The 24,049-nt window shown below is 40.0% G+C and overlaps 1 protein-coding gene across 7 annotated transcripts in view; it reads left to right on the top strand.

The window, feature by feature from the left end:
• The window catches only part of smyd2a (SET and MYND domain containing 2a), an 85,935-nt gene extending 62,470 nt beyond the window's left edge, over window positions 1–23,465 (top strand). For 4 of the 7 annotated variants that reach the window (XM_069931304.1, XM_069931307.1, XM_069931302.1 and 1 more), the window contains 8 exons: window positions 3,065–3,189; window positions 5,873–5,940; window positions 11,481–11,583; window positions 12,756–12,866; window positions 13,113–13,233; window positions 15,079–15,253; window positions 20,549–20,660; window positions 23,201–23,465. In XM_069931304.1, the coding sequence (XP_069787405.1) occupies window positions 3,065–3,189; window positions 5,873–5,940; window positions 11,481–11,583; window positions 12,756–12,866; window positions 13,113–13,233; window positions 15,079–15,253; window positions 20,549–20,660; window positions 23,201–23,281 (896 nt within the window). In that variant the 3' untranslated portion in view covers window positions 23,282–23,465. Of the gene's footprint in view, window positions 1–3,064; window positions 3,190–5,872; window positions 5,941–11,480; window positions 11,584–12,755; window positions 12,867–13,112; window positions 13,234–15,078; window positions 15,254–18,429; window positions 18,552–20,548; window positions 20,661–23,200 lie in introns of those variants that run through there. The other 3 variants (XR_011355707.1, XR_011355708.1, XM_069931303.1) reach the window with 3 other exon arrangements.
• Window positions 23,466–24,049: the final 584 nt, after the last annotated feature.

Raw genomic sequence — 24,049 nt, 5'->3', positions numbered from 1 at the left:
GCCTTCCAGAGAATTGAATTTGTGCCAAGTAAAACCTTCCAAAGGGATAATGTGTAAAGTTAGAAAATGTATCAGGAATTAGTGCTAGGGGTGAAGATGAAGGAAAGCAAGGAAAGGAAAAACCTTCCCGTCTCCTGTGCTACTAGTGGAGGAAGCCTGGTCATGTGATAGCAAATTCTCCTATGATTAGGAGAAAGAGAGAAAAGGAGGCAGCACCAGTTGCCTATATTCAAAAAAAGATGGAAAAAACTTGGAAATCAAGAGAGTTCCAGACCTGTTAGTAAAATTAAGGAGTTTGAGTCTTTTGTGTCGGAGGGTTTAGTTTCATTGGAGGAAGTGTCACCACAAGTGACAATCCAGTTATTCATTGAGGAAACCCAAACAGATTCGAATCCGGCCTATACAGCCGATTTGGGGCAGAGTTCTGGTGGCAAACCCAAGAGTGAGGACCCATTGTTGCCCTGGAAAATGTTTGTGGCAGGGCAAAACTGGGATGCTGATTGTGATAAGGTGAGAGAGGAGGCTCTTTCTGGTGAGGTGATTAAGGAAGTGACACTTGGAGATAGTTAAATCAGTGTCAATAACTCTTGGAAAGTTACCCACTTGGTGTGCTTGGCCTAAAGAGATTTAGTCTGATCAGGGAAGCAATTTCATGTCAGGATTGTTTCAGCAGTTAGCTTGTAGAGTGAGAGCTATCCAGACCACATCATCTGAATATCCTCCAGAGTCTTGAGGGGCCTTGGAGAGTTTCTATCCGGCTCTCAAACCTGGGATGAGGACTTGTTGTGTGGAGCATTGGGTTTTGTTTGCAGTACAAGGGTCTGTACAAGAGTCACTGATGTTTAGCATTTTTGAGTTGGGGTTTGGACTGCAAGTTAGAAAACCTTTAGGCTTGTTGAAGGAACAATGGGTTAATAAGGAATTGAAATTGTCTCAAAATTTAAAAATTGTTTGCAGGAAGTCTGAATTGGCCCAAGTGAAACTATTTGACAGACTCTCAAAGGCCAACCATACTGTTAATTTGAAGAGTGAACTTGGCCATGCTACTGTGACTTGCCTCGGTTATGCAGTTGGTCAAAGCAAGTTGGTGCTTGTCCAGTTCAGATGATTTCTGAGTTTCAAATTCCCATGGGTAAGAAACCCATTTGGAGATTTTTTGGAATGGTTGGGTGGTAAAAAAAAAATGTTGATTGCCTTTCAAGAGGTTAAGTTTGCCATGCTACTGAAAAATGTATATTTGTTGTATTATGTCATGTAATGTATACTGGTTTGTGGTTACAATTTTGCTTTTACAGCTCAAAATGTTCTTTGATGGTGGAAGGTGTGACATTCTCCCATTTTTCAGTTCATTTTATTTGAGTGGGACTATCCCTTTAAGAGAATAGATTTAACAACTTGTCTGCAGGATTTGAAGTGACTGTGAAGCCAGGAGCAAACTTTGAAGATCATATTCCTTTTACTGGATACATTTACAGAGTCAATACAGAAGCCCTGGAGAAGCCAGGTGCAAAGCCCATGTGACCAGTTTCTTAAAAAGACAGTGCATCGTTTATTTAGGAGGCCATTTTAAGGAAGCAGCATGAGAATAACAAGCTCTTCGATCTCCTTTGTGGGATTGAGAAATCCACTTGGTCTCAATGGCCAGAATGTCAGATTTCCTCCTTTTGCTCATAGAAGAATGAGTAGACCACTTCGATTGACCCATGAAAAGGGATCTAACTGCAGAAGAATGCCTATAAAGGACATTTGTCTGAAGCACCTCAACAAGGGTGTCGTGAGTAATCAACATTCTGTCACCCCTGGTCTCTGTCACCCACTTCAGGAACTGCTAATTTCTTCTTAGAGCTTGCGTGTCTCACCATTTTTAAGGCCTGTGTGTCTCAACCATCTTAAAGCCTGCGTGTCGCATCAATTTCAAACCCACATGTATTCACTGAATTTTTGACTGAACTTTGAGCTGCCTTCTGAGAATTGAGCCTTGAGCTGTAGTGGCTGGGGTATTCCACACGCACCAATATATTAACCTATATTTAGAGTTTAAGTCAGATAACTGTATATAAATTTAGTTAAGTTTAAATAAGTTGGTTAAATTTAAGATAAGATTTATATAATTGTAAATTAATAATTAAAAATACTATTTTAAATATAACACTGTCTGGGCTAATTTTATTGCTGCTGTCATGTATGTAACTGTGAAAATCACCTCTCATCCTTATACTGTAAGGAGAAGTCTTCAGGATTATACAGGTACTAGCTGGATTGAGGGCTAGATTTCGTTTTGCATGTCAATAGTGCAGTAATATCTTGGGTGTTCTTTGTCTTTGAAATGCCCAATCTGCTGCATGAGTTGAATGTCCTTTTACTTCTCAGAGCAAAATCTTATTTGAGGAATATCAAAGTAAGATTAGACTTGGGAATCAAATATCTAAGATGGGTCACTTGATCTCCTGACTAATGGGACTAGAGAACTTTCCTTGTGCTAATGATAGTGAGGTTAGAAATAGGAGGATAATGCTGCTTAAACATGGCTGAAGACATGGTGGAGGAGGGAGGGCTTCAGTTTTCTGGATCATTGGGCTCTTTTCCAGGGAAGGTGGAACCTGTTCTGACAGGACCGTTTGCATCTGAACTGGAGGGGGAGCAATATTTTTGCAGGAAGGTGCCATTCGAGGGGCGGGTTTAAACTAGATCTGCAGGTAAGATGGAAACCAGGATGCCAGATCAGAAAGCAAAGTGGAGGAGCGAAAAGACAATGTGAAAAATTGCCTGCACTGTTAGAACTCAACAGGTTGTACATGGTGGAAGTGTTCTCCGGTGCATCTATTTCAATGCAAGGAGTATCGTAGGAAAGGTGGATGAGCCTCGAGCGTGAATTGGCATGCGGAATTAAAACATTGTGGCTGTTAGTGAAACTTGGTTGGAGGAGGGGCAGAACTGGCAGCTCGGCACAGACCAGAAGGGGCAAGGGGCGGATTCCAATAGCTTGCAATCAATGATAAGAGTTCTTTATAAGCATTGTTTACATCCAGTATTCTCAATTGGTTTCATTTCTGTTTTGTTTCAGACCTTGATAAATTGGATAATGAAAAGAGAGAGCTGATTGAGGGTGACATTGCTGCACTTCATCACTTTTATTCGAAACACTTAGTCTTCCCTGACCAGGCTGCTTTGATTGAGCTCTTTGCTAAGGTTTGTAGCAGATTTGAAATTCAATTTATGTTTGGAGAAAATCTATTTAATTCTCTTATTGTAACTAGGTGAATGTGACGTGGAGTAAGTATGTGATTTTTCACATGAATATCACTTGACCATTGTTTCGATATTTGAAGATTTTTTACTCAGGACGTTTAAAAGCAGAATGGAAATTGCAATTTGGAGACTGAAGAACCATTTTAAACCTTTGTATGACCACCATATGAACTTCTGGGATGGTGGGGGGAGGTGGGAGCTGAAAATGACCTTTACGAGCTCGAAAGAAAACAGAAAATAATAGTAGCACAGTATTTGACCGTATTGATGGTAGGAGAAACTGTTACATTTTTAGGTCTGGAAAAGTTTTGTATGAAGGGAAGTTGATGTAGATAGAAGAGTGAATCAGTAAAGAAAGGAATGGTCTCTGAAATGCTGAGAGGGGTGTGAAGGTAGGTTTGGTAGTGGAATCTTGTGGAATTTGCAAAGGATGATTGATTGTATGCAGAGACTGGGGTAGAAAGTGGGGAATAGTCCAGGAGGAGAAGAGTTGTGGAAAATTGATGAGATATTAGTCAATGACTCAGTCAACTATAGTAGAGGTAAAGCTGCTGTTCAGAAAGAGTGAGGCCTGGAAGGTCCTTCAATTGGAATGAATGTAGTGACATTAAAAGAACTGGAAGATTGCAATGGAGTCCTTACAGAAGGCAGGTGGAAGGAACATCCTCAGATATTGTAGACTTTTTGTTCCTACCACCCATATCTGCGGTGGCCACATTCTTAGCTGTTTTACGATTGTGCATTCTCTGTAGTTGGCAGTCTGGAACAGGCCTGAAACTTGTTTGTGCTCGGTAGTGACTGATCTTGTTGAAATAGGTTACTCCAGCTGTTAGGTTTTCCATTTTAGAATGACCAGTTCAGCTCATTGAGTGGAAAATTGACTGCAGTGAGAATCAGGTAGCTTTAGTAACGAAACTTAAGTCGGATGTGGTTTGTGGTTCTTTCCAGCTGCAGTTCTGCTAGAGGAACTTTTTTTTCAAATTGAAGCTACATTTTATTAACTTTCAAACTAAGTCATGTTACGCTCATAATTGCATCATTTACATTTCTCCTGCCTTTTAAGAGTTTGTTTCTGCAGGCAAACTCAAACTCATTCATTCTGAATTGAAATTGAAAATTATAGTAGGTGTCAGGCAGCTTAGTGACTGATTTTTTTTTATCAAGGGTTTGCATAAGAAATTATCTGAAAGTCCATATGAAGTTCTGATTGTTCTGAGAAGCTGTTCAAAGCTAATAAAAGGAAAGGAGCTAGGTGTATAATTTAACGGAATCTTTTTATGTGGGCAGTGAATCTCAGCAGCTATTTGGTTGTCATGAACTATAGATCAAGAGCCATCACTTTAGAATGTTCACATTAAAGTTTGAGGGAGTTCATCTTGCATTTTGTTGAGATTCTCCCTGTATGGCCAGGGCCATAGCACTTCTTCCATCTTCTCTTCGAGCATAGTCCTTTCCTGGGAGATTGACTCCCAAATCATGAGGGCTATTTCTTTATGGTCAGCTGTTCTGCAAGTGCACTGAATTTTGGCAATGTGTGGTAGGCTTTGGAAGTGGATCCTTGGGTTCAAGTGATTTTTTTTAAAATGAAGTTGTCAGTGATTTTAAAAGTTTGAGGATGTCATTTGAGGATCTGTCAAAAAGAATATTCAAAGAAGATTTATTTTTGAAATGAATTACCAGTATCCCTTATATTTGAAATAAACCTGCACTTCATTGAACTTTGCACAGACTTTTCAGTCAGCCCTGTTTAATTCCATAAGGACTCCAGTAATGCAGTGCTTGGTGGGGTGGTGAAAGACAGGACTTGAGATAGGAGAAAATAGAAGACCTTGTGTGGGGAAGTTCTAGCTCTGTCATGGGAATGAAAGGTCAAGCTAGTGAAATTTATGATAATCCAACATATTGGCATTCATATTTGTTCTCATGCCACTAGATTTTGAGCCCAAAGCAGAAATCAGGAGTTTCCCATCTATGTACCAGTCTGCTACTGCTTCAGTGGTGTGCCCTTCCAGTGAAGGGATGTATTTGGGCAACTGCTGGGTCTTTGGGTTGTAAAATATGGTTTTGTAACTGAACCTTTCTTGAAAGAACAGACTCTCTTAATTTTGGCAGGAGTTGTTGATGATGATTAGTTTTTTAATGAACTAAACTCAAACTGCCGATCTGCATAGTTCGATTTAGATTTCTCTCTTCTTGGTTCAGGTCTCTGCCTTATTGATTGCCCCTTCCAATTTCAATGTTGTTGAACACAATAAACTCTACTTCTCTTTTGATGGGAAACAAAGATCTTTCATGCAATACTGACGAGAATACCCTTCAACAACTCTCTGCAGAGAATAGTGAAGAAAGAAGACATTGGTGTAACAAATTTATTAATTTTGGGATGGCATGGTCAGCATGGCAGTTAATGCACCAGTTCAAATCTGGCGCTATCTGTAAAGAGTTTGTATATTCTCCCCGTGTCTGCGTGGGTTTCCTCCGGTATTCTGGTTTCCTGCCACTGTTCAAAAATGTACTAGGGTTGTAGTTTAATTGGATGTAATTGGGCAGAATGGGATTGTGGGCCGAAAGGACCTGTTACCATGCTGTAAGTTTAAATTTAACATTTTTCTTTGTCTTGAAGGTTAATTGTAATGGATTTACAATTGAAGATGAAGAACTTTCTCATTTGGGCTCTGCCATCTTTCCAAGGTTAGTATTGTAATAAAAAGCTCAGTATGATACCAATAGTTATTCATTCTTATCAAATCATCTGCACTGAAGACCATCTCATAACTAAAACTTGGGTAAATCAGAAGCCATTGTTTTATCACTGCCAAAGTGTTTGAGAATTGCTGAAGAAACTGACTTAATTCAGCCTCCCAGTGATAAAATGATAAGAAAGTGGGATATTAATGCAGCTGGCAAAGTAACTGCAGATTTGACTCTGATTAATGATAAGAGGACTGAATGATTGTTTTGATCATGTCCCCACAACACTCTTGATTACCTTTTAGTCTATAGTTCTTTATCTGGTTATGTTCCCCAGCCAAAGAAGAACAAGAGGCTGGCTATCCTGGTGCAGACAGGTACACCAGGAAATGCCTGAGGATAAAGAGTGTCACTCAATGATTTCTGAAATGGAACACTACCCGAATAAAAATACAGTAAAATTCATTTAATGTGTCATATTTGGGACTTTTGTTCCGGACTATTAGAAGTTATTATGTTATTGCCCTGGTCACTTTTGCTTTGAATATTAACGCTAATAAATTTTACAGTCAACCATAAGTTGAAAGGGAGTGTCAGAAATGAAGACCTGGTATGTTTCAAGGGAACGTGGACAACACAGCCAAGAGAGTTTGAACTGGGGTCCCAGGGAGGGGGTCACACATCAATTGAAGAATTTTGGCTGATCATCTTGAAGAAGGGTTCTGACCCAAAATATTGACCATTAATTTTCTCCCACTCAAGCTGCTTTACCCTCCAGAAGATTGTTTTCTTTTTGTTCCCATATTTTCATTCTCTCTTGTATCCCCTTGGCTAATCAGTGTGGTCTTTATATTTAAACAAAAAACCCACTAGGTTTGGCCCCTGAACCTGTCCATTTGTCCTGTATTTTGTGATCATCAGTGACAGATGCTGAATATCCATGATTTCTGAACAGTTGGATGAATCCATTGTTGGATTTTTGTTCTGCAGCTATGGGGAGATAGATGGTGAACTTTGAAAGAAATTCCCAAATTCTGTGACCTTTGTTATTTATTATTGTAACTTAGACTACAAGAATTGGTTGGGAACTTTTTATCCAGTGTATTGGACAGAACTTGCTAGCACCAATAAACTGTCAGCTCCTTATCTTGACACGGATAACAAATATGGACTTGCTTCATATTCAGACTTATTGTCACATATGCCAAGGTGCAGTGAGAAAGTTCGTTTTGCGAGCAGTCCAGTCAGACATTCCGTGCATAGCATGGCAGAGTTACAGAACGGCATCAATGAGTAGAGATCACCGAACCTGAAAGAAAATTTAGGAGAACAGCATGAGTAATCTTGTTAGGAGAGTAGAGAGTTTGTAGAACGTGAGCGGGGGTAGATCTTCTCGGAGCAGCTCATAAAAAGTCTCCGTGCTCTGCCTTAAGCTGACTCGCTTCAAAGAGCTAAACTATGCAATGTAATGCCATTGTATGGTGAGCCACAACACGTCCTGACTGGTCCATGTTACCTGCCAAAATGTCAGCTGCTGAAAGATTTTGGATGCATCCACATGACCGATATTTGGTAATTTGTAATAAAACTTGAAAAATCAAAGCATTAAAAAGTATTTTAAGTGCTTTAATGTTAATTAAAGTTTCGAGCAAACTCCATTAACCCAATTAGCACAGTTATTCAGAAGGCAAATGATATATTACTGAAATTTTTAAAAAAAGATGACTGGAGATGCTCATTAAGTTAGGCTGCACCTTGGAGAAAGAAACAGTATTCTGTGAAAGGAGATCAACCTGAAACAAATCTTAATGAAGGGTTCTGACTGAAGTGTCGACCATTCTCTTTCTCCCACTGATGCAACTCAGTCCGCTGAGTTGCTCCAGTCGATTTGTTCTTTGAACTTGAAACGCCTTTCTCATTCTAAAGGTTCTATCTGACCTCCTGACTATCTCTGTAATTTCTGTTGCTAGCTCAATTAACAATGATGTATTGCTTTTCTTTTCAAGAATGAAATACTGCCACTTCATTGTGTCAGTTGATGGAAGGACAGTTGATTAGTATAACCCAGAAAATTTAATCTTCAAACCCACAGCCCCAAATCAGCTTTAAAAATAACATCTTTTGATCATTTTGTAAAGCATCAAATCTATTTAGCATTAGTCCTGTTCCATGTAGGAATAATAGATTATTTCTGTTGCTCCAATCTGTGCTGAATAAAGATGATTGGTGATGCTGACAAGGGTTAGCAAAAATTTTAATGGGCTGATTAAGCTTATTTTCCTTTGATCCAACTTTTTTTGCATTTTTTTAAAGCGCAGTTTGCTGAGTGTGTCTCTTCATACCTGCATCAAGGGAGTTAGTAAGTCTGAAAATGAAACTACTGTAATTATACACACAGTTGGAGTGACCTAAATGCTGAAGCTCACCATGTTAATGTCGAGGAGTATTTATTTAGCTCCATATCCTGTCTGGTTTAGCAACTCCTCTACTGTGTTTCTGCATTGATGTTTAATGCACATGGTATTTACAAAAGCAATCACTCCTTGTGTATATTTTTCTGCTTTTTTTCCCCCCAACATAACTTATTTTGCAATGCATTAAAATGTTGAAGGTGAGAGAGCTTCCTGAAGAAATGCTCTGCCAGGACTTGCAGTTTTGCACATTGGTGCTGTTGGCAAGGTTAGCAATTAATGCCTGACCATAATTAGCTTTGAAGATTTAAGTTAATGAATTTAAAGCAATGTTTAAAATTCTCAGAGGTACAAGCTGGATCTCTGGGGATAGAAGTAGAGTATTTTGGGTAAAACGAGCTATCCTATATTTAAAATAATGGATTGCCTCAGTAAAATATGATATTTGAAGTCCATGCTAACAGCAGTTTATCTAAACTATACTGCCACATAAACTATGAGGCTTCTCTGATTAAGACATGTTTGCTATTTTAATACTTGATTGCGATGCAAGTCTCTGTTTAGTTGCAGTGTAAGATTTGCTCTTCAATCAGTGGAGCTAATTAACGGATACAAGTAAATTGCATTATATATTATCATTTGGATGCTTTAGTGAATCACCTCTAACAGACTTTGCACATAAGACATGAACACCTTGGCAACCATACATGTCCTATTGCCCAACCACAGACATTCACAACCGAGTGAGTGTGCAAACCAGCTATTAAAATGTTGTTTAGCAAATATTTGTTTCTTTTTAAATTCATTATCCAGAATGGTTCTTGCTTTAATAGAATGTTATTTATATTTAAGCTGTGCATATTCTAATACTGAACTGCTAATTCTGTCCTGTTATACTCAAAAACACTGGAGAAACTCAGCAGGCCACACAACATCTGTAGGAAGCAAAGTATATAACCAATGTTTTGGGCCTGAGCCCTTCCTCAAGGTGTGAGCAAAAATCAGACAGGTGCATGAATGAAAAGGAAGGGGGAGGAGGGAAGGATGGGCAGGGAGAGGAGCAGAAGCCAACAGGCAAGAGAGTGGGAGGACAGAAGAGGAAAAAGCTGAGATGATGGGTTGTGGTTCTTGGATGTCTGAATGGAGAAGGAAGGGGGTGGGGTGCTGACAGAAAGGAGACAGAGGGATTGGGAAAGAGAGAGTGAGAGAGAAACAGGAGGGACCAAACAGAAAACAGACGTCAATGTTATTGGCATCTGGTTTGGAGAGTGTCCAGACAAATTATTGGGGTGGGGCACTGGGAGCGAACATTTAGCACCAAACCGCAGAAATAGCATTTTCTGTAGTGGCTTTACGCTGCGGTTTAGTGCCGCTCAGCAGTAGATTGTCGCCACGGGCGGGTCTTGGGGGTGCCGCTTCAGCACCTCTCTCTTTCTCAAGAGCTTTAGCACCTTGTGGAGCAGTCTTTAGGACCTTCGCTTGTTGCAGAGCTGCATGAAAGGTCAAGCCTGGGGTCTTTAGTAAACGTTGCCTGATGTACCCTGATTCCAATCCACTTGTGAATGCATCCAACATCAAGGACTCTAGGTGGGCTTTGGCTGTGACAGCAGCACAGGCTCTGGATAGCCCTTCTATTGCAAGCGCAAAAGCATCTTTGCCCTTTCCTGCTTATGATTTTCGAAGGTAAAGCTGATGTCTTGCGAACAATGTGTTCTGTGGCATAACATAATAGATCCTGAGGAGATTCACTGCATTCTGGTAGACAGCTGTCTCTCTGACCACTGAGTGGGGCATTTCTCCAAGGAGCGTCACAAGATGATCCATTTTCGCTGCGTCTTGCACAACATTGTTCACTCTCATGTATGCTTCAAAACACTGGAGCCAGTGATGAAAATTTCTCCAGTTCGGGTGGAATCTTGATCTATCTCGAGTCTTCCAGGTTTCAGGGAAGTATCCCTGATTGTTCGTCTGTTAATAAAATTGATAAGACCAGTCAAGTATCATTCCAATACCAGGCTTTTATTAACAGATGAAAAGCCACCTCTAAGCTGGCCAGAGGGAAAAGGTTCTCCATCTGTTATACCAGTAGGGTGGAGTATCTCTACAGCCGTAGCTAATAGCAAGCAGTCAGTATAATACGCCCCCTTTCAATTACATCATCATAGGGTGTTGTTCCTCCCATTTGCAGGTGGTCTCGGTTTGGCAGTGCATGAGCCCATGAACAGAATGTTGTGTGGGAATGGAGTGTGGAATTGAAAAGATTGGTCACTTAGAGGTCCCAGTTATTGCAGTAGACGGAGTGAAGTGTTCAATGAAACGATGCCCCAGTCTCTCTAGTCACTTATCACTTCCCACGAATCGCCCTCTTGATATCTCCCTCTCTGACCACGGGAAATGCAACACTTGTACCCACACCTCCTCCCTCACCACCATTCAGGGCTACAAACAGTCCTTCCAAGTGAAGCAACACTTCACTTGTGAATCTGCTGAGGTCATTTACTGCATACGGCTCTCCTGCTGTGGTCTACATCAGGGGAGACTGGATGCAGTCAGAGGAATCATTTTGTTGAACACCATGGTTCCATCCACTGAAATTACAGGGACCTCCCGGTGGGCAACTATTTCATTTCCTCACCAACATGTCTTTCCCTGGCGTCATGCACTACCAAATAAGACCCATAAATTGGAGGAGCAACAAGATTCTGACTGGATACTCTCCAACCAGATGGCATTAACATAGACCTCTCTGGTTTCCATTGTGGCTCTTTCCTGATCCCTCTATCTCCTCTCCTCCAGCTTCCCATCTCTTCCCTCTTCCATTCTCATCTTTAATCTTTCTACTCTTCTGCATTTCCACACGTATCCTCTTGCCTGTTGGCCTGTGCTCCTGCCCCTTCTTTCCTCCTCCCGTCACCTTTTAATTCAGCCCCGACTTGTTTTTTGCAAATACCTTGAAAATGGTGCGCGCGCGCACGTCTGTTTGTGTGTTGCTTCCTATGGACGCTGCTTGACCTGCTGAGTTTCTCCAGCACTTGTGTTTTGTGCTGCAATTACAGCTCCTGCAGACTTTCCTTTTTAACCTGCTGATTCTGAAATACCACAAAATTTAATGTGTTTTTTCTTATTCAGTGTTGCCTTGATGAATCACAGCTGTTGCCCAAATGTGATTGTAACCTACAAGGGGACAACTGCGGAAGTTAGAGCTGTTAAGCAGATATGTCCTGATGAAGAGGTTGGATGATCAAACCTGGTTTTTTTTCAATAAAAGCATTAAGATTATAGTATACTTATTCTCTTGCTGAATAATTCTGCATGTGCAGTGTATAAGAGATGTGCATACTGAGAACCTTTGTTACTGTATTCCCTTTTTATTTAGTGTGCTAAAGAGTGATGTTTGCAAAATATGAACAAGAGTTATGAAGATAAACTCAGCAGTAACAAACCATGTTAAGTAATTGAGGCAAAATGGATGGTGCTCTGAGATATGAAAATCTGTATTGAATATACAATCCTTGAACATTGTTTATAAAGGGTGAAGTATTGAGAATGTGAGAAACTTGTCAATCAAACGGGAAGAGCCCAAAGTCAAAAATGTTGAGTTTCAGAGTGTTGGGTGATCAATAGACCAATAAATTCTGATTGCATTGTGGGTAAAAGAGAAGGAGTTTTTGTTTTAATTGAGAAAAAAATAATGTGTTGTTTGATATCATTGTAAAAGTATAATGAAAGAGATTGCCTTGTCAGTTTTCAAAGCTCTTGAGTGGCCTCTCACTGTGAATATGCAATTGTCCTTAGTAAATTATTTCAGTTCGTATTTCTTCCACATAGGTTCTGAGAGAAACATTTTATTCTGTTCCTCAATTTTTGTTAGTGATTTAAATTTACATTATAATGCATAATGTGGGGGTGACTGTTGAGAGGAAAAACATTTCATAGGAATATGCCTCCACTTGTAACATGGATTCAATGGAGGGAAAAAGGGTTTGCAGTGCAGAGAATTGTAATCCTTCAAAACATGGCATGCATTGCATTCTGTTTTTAAATGTTCTTTTGTGGCGGCCTGCGTCGTCCCGACACACAAACACGACGATCCTACAAGGGCTCTTCACGAGCTGCCGGCCGCACGGCAGGAAACAGCGAGCACCGGTGGGCATGCCAGCTTATCCACAGCTGGCAAGCCGATGACATCATTTCCACCAGAAGTGGCGTAACCACCGGGCCCAGCACTTGCATAAGGCAGGGTGAATAGTCAATAAAATTAGTATCGACTATATGTCCACGCTCTGCTGTAGCACACGCTATACCTTCATCTAAAGGCAGAGGAATGTAAACCAATGTAGATCTGATGCCAGGTTTTGAAATGAAAATCTCACTTCATTTCTTTTTCTGTCCACTCTGTTGTAGATTTTCACTAGTTACATCGATCTTCTATATCCAACTGAAGACAGGCAGGACCGATTAAGGGATTCTTATTTCTTTACATGTGATTGCCGAGAATGTGCAACAAAAGCAAAGGTAATGGTTTTAAATTTCACTCTGTTGTCATATTGTCCACGGTCAAGCCTTTACTCCTGGTAAAAGGCTGTTTTGAGCCAGCTTCAGTACTGTGTACTTCGTTATATTACAGAGTATGATGTGCATTTTATCAATTCTTCTTAATTTCCAAAAGAACTCAAAATACCAGGGAAGAGTTCATCTTTGCACCAGGCATTTACTGCAATGTTATTTTGCTGCTTTGTTTTAACCTTTTTTGTTCTGCAGGATAAAGAAAAGTTGGAAGTCACGAAATATGGTGAGCCTCCAAAGCCAGAGGTGGTCAAGGATATGATCAAATATGCAAGGAATATAATTGAAGAATTCAGGAGAGCCAAGCACTACAAAAATATCCTTTCCCTAGTGGATTGGTTGTGGGCTGTCATCTATCAGATTCCAAACTGCTACGTTCTTTTTGTACATCTGGATTTCTTTTTGTCTGGGAGTTCCAGTGAGAGACACAAAAAGAAGGTCATTCATATCTGCGCTGATCATCTACTATGGTTTACGCTAATCCTATATCAATCCACTTTTTATTCTTCCCACACTCCCATCAACTTCATCACACACATTATTGTGGTGCAGTTAAATGCTATTACAGCGACCAAGTTTGAATCTGTGCTCTCTGTAAAGAGTTTGTACATTTCTCCCCATGACCCGCGTGGGTTTTACCTGAGAGCTCCGGTTTCCTCCCACCTTCCAAAAGTGAATGGGGTTAGTAGGTTAATTAGGGGTAGTTAGGTGGCAATTGTTTCAATGGCCAGAATCTGCTTCTACTGTGTTATAAATACGTTTATTTGGTAATGTGCACATTTTTTGGACATGGGAGAACACTGCAGAACATGGAAAAAGTACTGGGTGCGGAGGGGGCGGGGGAGGTCCAAACCACTCAGACAGCATCACAGGCTTTAGTGCTATGATGCTACAGTTTTGCCAAGCCGACCCACTCCATTGTCACCTCATCTTCCATACCATGTGCACTTGTTAACAATGAACTGGGCACTTGGAATCTAGATAATGTAAATATTAAAATTTCCTAATCTCTTACATTGGATAGGGAAGATCAGTCAGAAGTGAAGAAAACCAGTGGACAGCTGAGAGCAAAATAAGCTTAGATTGTAAGCACAGTTTAAGATGAAATGGGAGGGGAGATGGTGAACACAAGCATAAAATAAAGAGAAAGGAATTAAAGGACAAAAAAGCATGTTTTGGTGCATAATTAATTCATTGAAATTGTTAACCAATTTGGGGTGGCACAGTTAGCGTAGTGGTTAGCTAAATGCTGTTACAGTGTCAGCGATTGAGACCAGGGTTCGAATCCTGCGCTGTCTGAAAGGAGTTTGTATTTTCTTCCCATGACTGGATTTCTTCCAGTCTCCCCCCACCATTCGAAACATACTGGGGCTGTGTCAATTGGGTGTAAATTGGGCAGCCCTGTTAGCGTGCTGTATATTTAATTTTTTTTTAAAAACCTTGGTGTTTCTGGGGAGGGACACAATTAAGAGTTCATCACATGCCTATGGGTCTGGAGTCTCGTATAGGTTGGATAAGGATGGCAGATTTCCCGGTCATTAATGAAATTTGGTATCTTACAAAATAAAGCCTGGTAATTTTAATTACTAATATTTCATGCAAGAATGTTATTACCAAATTTATTTGATTAACAGAATTTCAATGGCTTACCTTAGAAATGGTATTTGATCTTCTGAATCATCTGTCCAGAACACTAGATTACTAATCTAATAATTTAACCAATTTTGCCTCCAAGTTTTTAATCACTGGAAATGTGGAGGTAAAAGGTGAGACTATTTTATTCTGGCAGATTTTTTCTTCCCCAGCCTAACTTCCAAAATCTGAGGAGTGTGTGAAGTTTTAGTATAGTGTTGTTCACTAATGTGGTGACATTTGCAGAAATTTGGATAAATACCTAAAACAACAAAAGGGTAGAGACAAACCTATGTAATGGGAGCATCCGAGTTCCCCAAATTTTTATCAATATTTTGTAATGTTCCAGCCCTTTTATCATTTAATTTTCCCAGAAATGAGGACAATTTGTCTGTAAATACATAGGAAAAGGAACACAGGAGAAGCTGCTGTAAAACTCAAAGCAAAGTATAATTTTATCTTTAATCTCCTAGAACAATTCATCCATGTTTGGAATTTTGTTGGATTATAATTCTTAACTGCCTGGCACCCCCTAGTGAGTTGCTGGAGATCTGCGAGTTAAGTCTGGATAAGATGGGATCAGTTTTTGAGGATAACAACGTGTACATGCTGCACATGATGTACCAAGCCATGGGAGTCTGCTTGTACATGCAGGACTGGGACGGAGCACTCCGCTATGGTCAAAAAATAATCAAACCTTACAGGTTATAAATTTGTATTTTACTTTTCGCACCTTTTTCATGTAGCAAATTTCTTGAAAGCCGATTATTTTGTGCTATTGCTTATATTAATGTTTTAAAATTTAGAATCACAGTATATCACTGTGGAAAATTAAGATTTGTGCTCAGTGCATCTTTGGTAACCTGTAGCTTGCTGTAGCTCCTAATTGCAGTGTGAGATTTCTGTCTGGGTTTCTGCCATACCTTGGGTGCAGGGTTCATTTTCTTATTTCTTTGTTTATGAATTTCTTATGTTAATTTAGAGAGGTCTAAATTCTCTGCTATCAAGGTTGACCTCTTAGCAATGACCTACAAAAGCTGAAAAACTGAGGTCTGCATTTGAACAGTGAAAGTTAACAACATCTGTAGATGACTGTCGATGAAAGAAGTGAAACCTGGGTAGAGGAAGGTGAAGCAAATGTTGGAATGTATAAGGAGATTTATGAGAGGATATGGGCAAAAGGCTTGTGCTAAACCCAGCAGAATATTTTGTGTGACAAAACTGTAGCCCCCTATGCATCATGGAATGTTAAAGAGGTTATGTTTGCATTCAACTGCCAATTTTCCAATCTTGACTCCAGTGACGTTCTCTGCTTATTTCTGTTCTTTATTTTTGCCCCGTGTGCTTCTCTCAACAACATTACCATTGTGTGTTGGATCAACCACAATTATTACATTGTTCAAAAATAATGAAAATCAAAGGCTAAATAAAAGGTTAAATTAAAATGACATGCTCAGAGATTTCTCTACAGGACACAAAATATATCCTATGTGCTAAGGAGATGGGTGAAGTTTTACATGAATATTTCTCATCTCTGTTTACTATAGCGGTGAAGGTCAAGAAAACTAAAGAAGGGAAATGAATACTGGTAGAGATGCTTGGACCTTGTCCACATTACAAAAGAGGAGGTGCTGGTCCTCTTAAAGACCATTAAGGCAGACAAATCCCAGGGCCTGACCAAGTGTATCCCAGGAGATTGTGGGAAGCTCGGCAAGAAATTGCAGGGACTTTGGCAGTAATATTTATATCATCGTTAGTTGGAGGTGAGGTGTTGCATGGATAGGCAAAGGGACCACAGGCTGATTGATGAAACTAGCATCAGTGGTGGCAAATTCTGAGGGACAGGATCCACCAGCATTTGGAAGGGCCAAGAATGATGTGGGATTGTCAGCATGGTGTGTCTCATGAATGTAGCACTTTTGTTTGAAGAGGAAACCAGGAGGACTGAGGGGCGAGTGGCTAGCATTTCTGGATGGACTTGAGCAAGGCATTTGATAAGGGTCCACATGGTAGGCTGGTCCAGAAGATTAGATCACATGGCATTCAGGGTGAGCTATTCAACTGGTTTCAAATTTGACTTGGTGGGAGGAGTTGCATAGAGTATTGTGTGCCGTTCTGGTTACCCAGCCAGAGAAAAGATGTCATTAAATTTAAGATGGAGAAGGTATGGAAAAGATTCATGATGATGTTGCTGGGACTGGAGTGCTTGGGTTACGAGAAAGGCTGGGGTATTCTTCTCTGGTACACGAGATTGAGGGATGACCTTGTGAAGGTATGCAAAATCATGATGTGAATTGTCATTCATTTTTCTTCGGGTAGGGAGTCTAAAACTGGAGGACAAGGTTTAAGGTGAGAAGTGAGGATTTATAAAGGACAAAGCAGAATACTTTTCACACAGAAGATCTTGGGTATTTGGAATGAGCTGCCAGAGGAAGTGTTAAAGGTGGGTTAAATTACAATATTGAAAAGATACTTAGGCAGGTACATTAATGGGGATGTTTCAGAGGGAAATGGGCCAAATGCAGGCAAATGTGACCAACTCAGCTGGACAACTTGGTTGGCATGGATATGTTGAGTTGGAGGGCCTACTTCCATGCTATATAACTCTTTGACCACCATCTCCCCTGCCCCCCCCCCCCCCCGCAAAAACAAACTCGCAGCCAACCTGAACACTACTGAATATTACTGATTTTAACCATTTCTGACTCATTTCTTGATTGTTGTTACTTTCTGGAGTCAGGAATATCACAGTTGCTGAAGTTTCCTGGAGAGGCATTAATGGTCATTTGATTCCAATCCCCTTCATTATGGACTGTAGTTGCAAGTAGTTGGGACTAAATGAGAATTGAAAGAGTATTTCAGTATTGAGAATTGTGTAGCGATTGTGATCCTGCAGTGCCACTGTTTTGTGTGCTATGGGAACCAGTTACTGTGTGTAGTGGGGGGGAGGGGGGAGAAAGGTGGAGAAAAGTAGACCCCAACTCCCAATTGGGACCTTGATGCATTGATCATGAAATGTTAGTTCTTGCATCTAATATAAGAGACAAAGCTGCCATGCCACATATCTGCACACCATTCCATGAAAACATCATGTGCTGCTTTGCAGAAGACTGTTTCTATGCAACTTAAAGGGATCTTTTTGAACAGGTATAATGCCAGAATTAGGAATGGAGCTCTGCAGATTAATCCAAGACTTTGGGTGTCCTGACCTCCTTGCTCATAAAAACAATGAGCTGGTTTTTGACCCAAATGGAAGGTTGGCTTTCATTGCTAGAAGCTTAGAGTTTAGAAGCATGGAGGTTATGTTGCAATTGTACAGGGTATTGGTGAGACTGCATCGAGAGTACTGCATACAGTTCTGGTCTCTATTCTTGAGGAAGGATCTACTCGGTTTGGAGGCGGTGCACAGGAGGTTTACCAGAGATTTGTGGGGGGGGGGGGGGGGGGGTGGTGTTATCCTATGAGGAAAGATTGGGATTGTATGCTGGAATTTAGAAGAACAAGATTAAAATATTACAAATTCTGAAAAGAATAGATAAGATAGAGATAGGTAGGCTTTTTCAATTGTTAGGTGAGACGAAAACAAGGGGACATAGCTTCAAGATTCATGGTAGTAGATTTAGAACGGTGATGAGGACGAACTGCTTTTCTCAGAGAGTGGTAAATCTATGGAATTCTCTACCCATGGAAGCTGTGGAGGCAACCTCAGTAAATATATTTAAAACAAGATTGGGTACGTTTTTGCATAGTAGGGGAAGTTAAACGATATGGGAATCCAGCAGGTAGCTGGAAATGAGCCTTTTGTCAGATCAGCCATGATCTTATTGAACAGTGGAGCAGGCCAAATAGCATACACCTGCTCTTATTTCTTGTGTTCTAGTGTTCCTATTTGAAGTCAGCACCACATCCCTCACTGTCAAATTCTCATTCCATCACCCAATGGTCCAGGATCCAGACATGCTTGATACCTTAACAAAAGAAAGAGAACAGAACAGAGATTTGGTAGGTTGTCTGAAAATTGACAATTTGGTTTTCATGCTATCAGGGTGTATGTAGTCTACCCAAGCAGAATACAAGGTGTGGTTCATTTTGTTAGCATTTGGCCAGTGGTTAAGGCAGTTGGTTGGTGTGAGAATGGGAATTAAAGTGGCTAGCAACTGGGAGCTAAAGATGGCCATTGTAGGCTGAGCACAGGTGCTCTGTAAAATGCTCGCCAAGTCTGTACTTGGACCTGCTGATGCCTCATCTTGAAGGGCTGTTCAGCAGGAGGGTGCTGCATCTCTTGCAGTTATTCAACTTGTGTTCGACATAACTTTGTACTATATATATTTATGTAATTGTTGAACCTGTATAAAAGTTGATCCTCTTTTTCCCGCCCCTTTTTTTTTGGCTCAAACATTGTGTAAAAGTTGACTCCCCCTCCATTTTTGGCCCCAACTGCCCACCCATCTGAGCTCCCTAAACTTTGGATACTCAGCCCCACTGCCTACCCACCAGAGCTCCTGATGCCCTGACCATGGACCCTTGCCTCAGCCGCCTGCCCATCTAATGTCCCAATGCCCAAAATGTGGATTTGCCTCTGGTCCCAGCCATCCAAGCTCCCGGCACCTTAAACAATGCAGGTACTTACCGTGGTTAAAAGTAGTATCCATGTAAAGGTTGACCCCCTAAATTTGACCCAAAAAATTGGTCCCCAGAAATCAACTATTGCATGAATATATATGATATACTCCAACCTGTGGAAAGTCAAGGGCTTTGCAGGTGTGAACTTCTGTGATTATCTGACCAGCTCCTCTCAGTGCCCCCAATTTTGAGCCACTTTGCTTCTGCTCATTAAGTGGATGGTAGAAAGATGCCAGAGAAGATGTGAACCAATCCCACTTTTGAGTAATTGTTTTTGAATCCACCAACTGCATATTTTTCATCACCACATCAAGTTTTGAGATTGCAGTGCCAGAAAATAGAGAGGATTGAATGGTATACAACACCCATTGCCAACTAATTTCTTGCTGCATTGCCTGGCCTACCTTTTGTTGTCAGTTGGTCATACTCAACCAGCTTGAGGTAGTCCAAACCTCTGCAGTCAACCAACACCATTGGGAATCCTGGCTCCAGTTGCAGCATGGTTCAAGTATTTATACATACCACTTCGTGATATACAGTTACTAAATTCATAGGTAGACTTTGGGCCACAAAGGAGTCCATTGCTTGGTGAATATACAAATGTTAAATAAAATAATGACTAACAATTTTCTCAAAAAGAGGAAATGCCAAAACAAAAGCTCATTGAAGATGATGGAGAAGTTTAAAGAGGGTATTTCAGAATCTAGATAGCTGAAGACAAAATAATGAGAATTTTCTTTGTTATTTGAGGTGGGAGATGGGATAAGTGAGGAAATAGATGACGTTTCTAGGAATTAAGAAGTAGGTGGATGAACAGCATGAATGAAGATTTGGCTAAAGTGGTTTGGATTTGCTGACAATTATGGAGCATGAAAGCTTGTTGGTGAACCCAATGTTCAAATCTAGAGCATCAGCCAAGGGTGAAGGAAATAAAAATAGATGCTTTCTATTTCCAAAAGGAGAGAATGAAGCTGTAAATATTTTTCAAAGGAATATAGGATATCAAAGTTGACAGCAGGTTGAATTGAACATTTGATTTCTTCCATTCAGTACAATGAGCAGTTTGGGGAAATTGAACGCCTGTGATCTGTGAGTGGGGTACTGTCACAACCCAGACCACATTCAGATTTGCCCTTGGTGGGCAAGGTTATTTTGTTCTGGAACTTTGAATTGAAATCAAGTGTTCAATTCAGCCTGATTACAACTTTGATATTCTTCGTTCCTTTGAAGAAGATTTCCAGCCTCATTCTCTCCTTATGGAAATAGAAAGTATCTATACCCAGTTCTTCATCCTTGGCTGATGTAGAGAGGGATGTGAGATTTAAAAGTTGGCAATAGAAAATTAAAGTTAAAGTGTTTACTTTTAATTTTAAAAGCAGCAAACACTACCCGACATATTCTTTGAACGTTGCCTCAATGTGGCTGAAGCTGGGTCGGTTGTATATGGGCCTTGAAAACCATTCGGCTGGAGCAAAGGCACTGAGGAAGGTAAATACGTAACTTCTTGGGGGCTCCCTCTTTAGTTATTAAAGCTTGGAGTCTGACTAGTATGTGATTATTTTAATTTGCCAAAAGTTAAAGAAATCTTCCAAGGATGTACACCAAAGCTCCTCTGCTACTCAATACTCCTTGGGATCCTGCTGCTTATGATGTACAACATAGCATCTTTGGTGCTCCCAGAATACATCACATCACATTTATCAGGATTAAACTCCATCTTCCCCTTCAAAAGCACATCAAAGATCACCTCACAGCTTAAGACTACCTTCCACACATTCAACAACTCCATCTGCGAACTTGTGTTCTTGCAACCATGTCAAAATCATTCACGTATACCACAAACAGCAAGGGTCGATGTGCTGGTTTTTGTGGAACTTCGCTACTCGTAGTCATCCAATGTGCCTCTGTCCCCAATTGCCAAGCCAGTTTTGGGTCCAGTTTACCACTGCTCTGGATCCGCTGGACTTTGATAATTTGGAGCAGTTTCCCATACTCGATCATATCAAGGCTTTACTGAAGTCCATATAAATCACATCTTCTGCATTCCTCTAATCAATGCACTTTGTTATCTCTTCAAAATGTTTAATTAGAATGATCAGACAGGATCTGCAATGACAAAACAATGATGGCCCTCTCTGATTAGTTGGTGATTTTACACTGTCCCTCAATGTTTTTCAATAACTTCCCTGCTTTTGAAGTTGGACTCATAGGTCTATAATTTCATGGTTTTTCCCTTCTTCCCTTGAAAAGGGGGACACATTTGCCATTCTCCAGTCATCCCTTGTCACGAGTGAAGAATTAAAATCTCAGAGCTCCAGCTATCTCTTTCTTTGCCCTGTAGCAGTCTGGGATAAACCTCATCTGGACTTTGGTATTTATCCATCTTTAGGCCCACAAAGGCATTGAGCACCTCCTCTTTATTTATGGAGACCTGTACTGGACTGTCACTTCCTTAATCACTGAATTCTCCTACAACAAAGTCTGCATTCTTTGTAGATACTTACGAAAACTTCATTTAGGACTATTCATTTACACCTACCTCTTCTGATTGCACACAAGGTTTGTTTCTGATGGGCCTACTCTTCCATTGATTATTATTTTATTCTTTATAATTCTACAATGCCTTTAGATTTAACTTAAATTTTGTCCTTAGTTGTATTTTGTGGATCCCAGCTCCCCTTTGGTTCTTTCATGCTCAACCTATTCCTGCTTGTATAGGTCACACCTTCCCCTGAAGGGTTCCAGAGATCTGCAACCTGCATACTCCTTGCAGCCATGCACTTGTCTGACCTATCCTTCCATTTTTCTGCAGTTAAGATTGGTTAGGATGTAGAAATTGATGTAGATTAAGTAACATAATTTAGATGGTGGAAATTTAATTGGACAAAACGTTTTGGTCCTTTTCTCACCAGCTAGTGGCAAAAGTGATTCAGGAATATTAAATAAATGCATTCATCTTGGGAGGAAACTCCATGTAATCTCCATGTGCATTGAGTTACCAAGTAGGTTTCTTTTTCACTAAAGGTTAACATCCTAAAATATAACTTATTAGGCACTTTACAATTTAGTGGTGTTTCTAGATTTAGTTTTGCAATGATGACTGAAACAGCATGTTACTGAGAATGTCAGTTCACCAGCTCTGTACCTCCTCCATTCAAGCTCTAGTCCTATCCCTCCTGTACTATGAACTTCTAGAACTCCTGCCCAAGTTCTTTTCAATCATATGCTGACTGTATCCTCGTCCTTCTATATAATGTTACTGGTGTCCCTGAAATTCAGCAATTTTGGCCAAAAATAGGCAAGCAGTAAACGGGAAAGTTCAGTGAACAGTGGCACACACTGTGCTTGTCTTGCCACTTCAACAAATGATCAATATCATTAAGAGGGCATGTACAGTGTAAATTAAATACTGAAATTATATACCTTTGTTCACTTACAAATCAAAGCTCATATTTCTGTATTTGCATTTGCTGCATTGAACATCACTGATTGTAGCCTTTAGTATTTCATAATTAGTACAATAACTATTGGCCTGAATATGATTAAAATTTGTTCTTGTGCCTCTGCATTGATCAGTGTTACATTCCATTTACTTGGTTTGATACAGTATATCAATTTTTGTGGCTTCAAAACTTATTTTCTGACTGGTGGACGTATATTCTACCTTAATTTTAATCCTCGTTCTTTGACTGTATTAGTGACTGGGGTTCACCATAGCAGCTGTTCGCTTCTTTGTTACTGAATTTCTTTAGAGAGTAACTAAATAGGCAATCTAGTATTCAGGAAGGGAGCTGAAATACCCAGCTTAAATCAGTTGAGCTTGCACAAATATCAGAAATTGTTAATATAGCTGATACTTAAGATAAGCTCTGATGTATGGCACAGTTGAGGAGAAATAACTTCAAACTGAAGGATTTCTTTTCTGAATTTTTTTTTCTAACTGGAACTATAAGTGCAATGTAATGTAACCAACTTGAAAATGTGGATCCTGTGAGATGTTCACTGAAATTGGACATTTTCTTTCCTAGGCTTTGGCCATTATGGAAGTGGTGCATGGGAAAGATCATCCATACATTTTTGAAATTGAAAAGGAACTGGAAAGGAAATGAATGCTTTAACTATCTCTGTTCCTTAAACAAAAAGCAAGACTGTCCCAGTCTCTGGAAAGAGAATGATTTATGTATTTGTTGTAACAAAGAGTCTGAAAATAATGGCATGAATATTTAAAGAATGCATTTTTATTTTTGTTTTTAATATTTGTGGGTGTGATAATAAATGTAGAAAAAAATTGCATCTGGATTTGATTTATTTGAAACATGGTACGAGTTCTCTAATATTTTGGTCATAGTAAACCTTTCAATCCAACTGAGATTCTAGGACTGAAAGCCAGAGTGACTATTTCACCCCTGATGCTTGCCCTGCCATTCATGAAGTTATCTAATCTTTATTTCAGCACCACTTTCCTGCTCTGAACTCATTTCCCTTGATATCTGAAAAAAATGTCAATTTCTGTCATGAACATGCATGCCTGATTGGGCCTGAAACCATCTTGGGTAGTAAATTCCAAATGTTCAGGACTTTCAAATTTTCTGATCACCTCAGTCATGAATAGTCAGCTCCATATTTTCAAATATTCCAGAGTACATGTCCAGTTGATTTTTTTTTGTACAGCCAAACACACTATCTCAGGAATTAATGTGGGAAGATTAATTGCATTCTCTTTAACACATACCTTTGAGGAGGAAGTCCAAACCCATTCTTAATATTCCATTAATTAATCCTACTGAAGTTACTTATTATTTTGGAACTAAGATATTTCATTTCTATATCTTTATCAGATTCTTTTATGGCTACCTACAACGATTCCTATCTTCTCG

Source organism: Narcine bancroftii, chromosome 4 (genome assembly GCF_036971445.1).
Source record: "Narcine bancroftii isolate sNarBan1 chromosome 4, sNarBan1.hap1, whole genome shotgun sequence".
Lineage (NCBI taxonomy): Eukaryota > Metazoa > Chordata > Chondrichthyes > Torpediniformes > Narcinidae > Narcine > Narcine bancroftii.
Note: the sequence above shows the minus strand (reverse complement) of the source record. Positions and strands in the feature narration are given on the sequence as shown.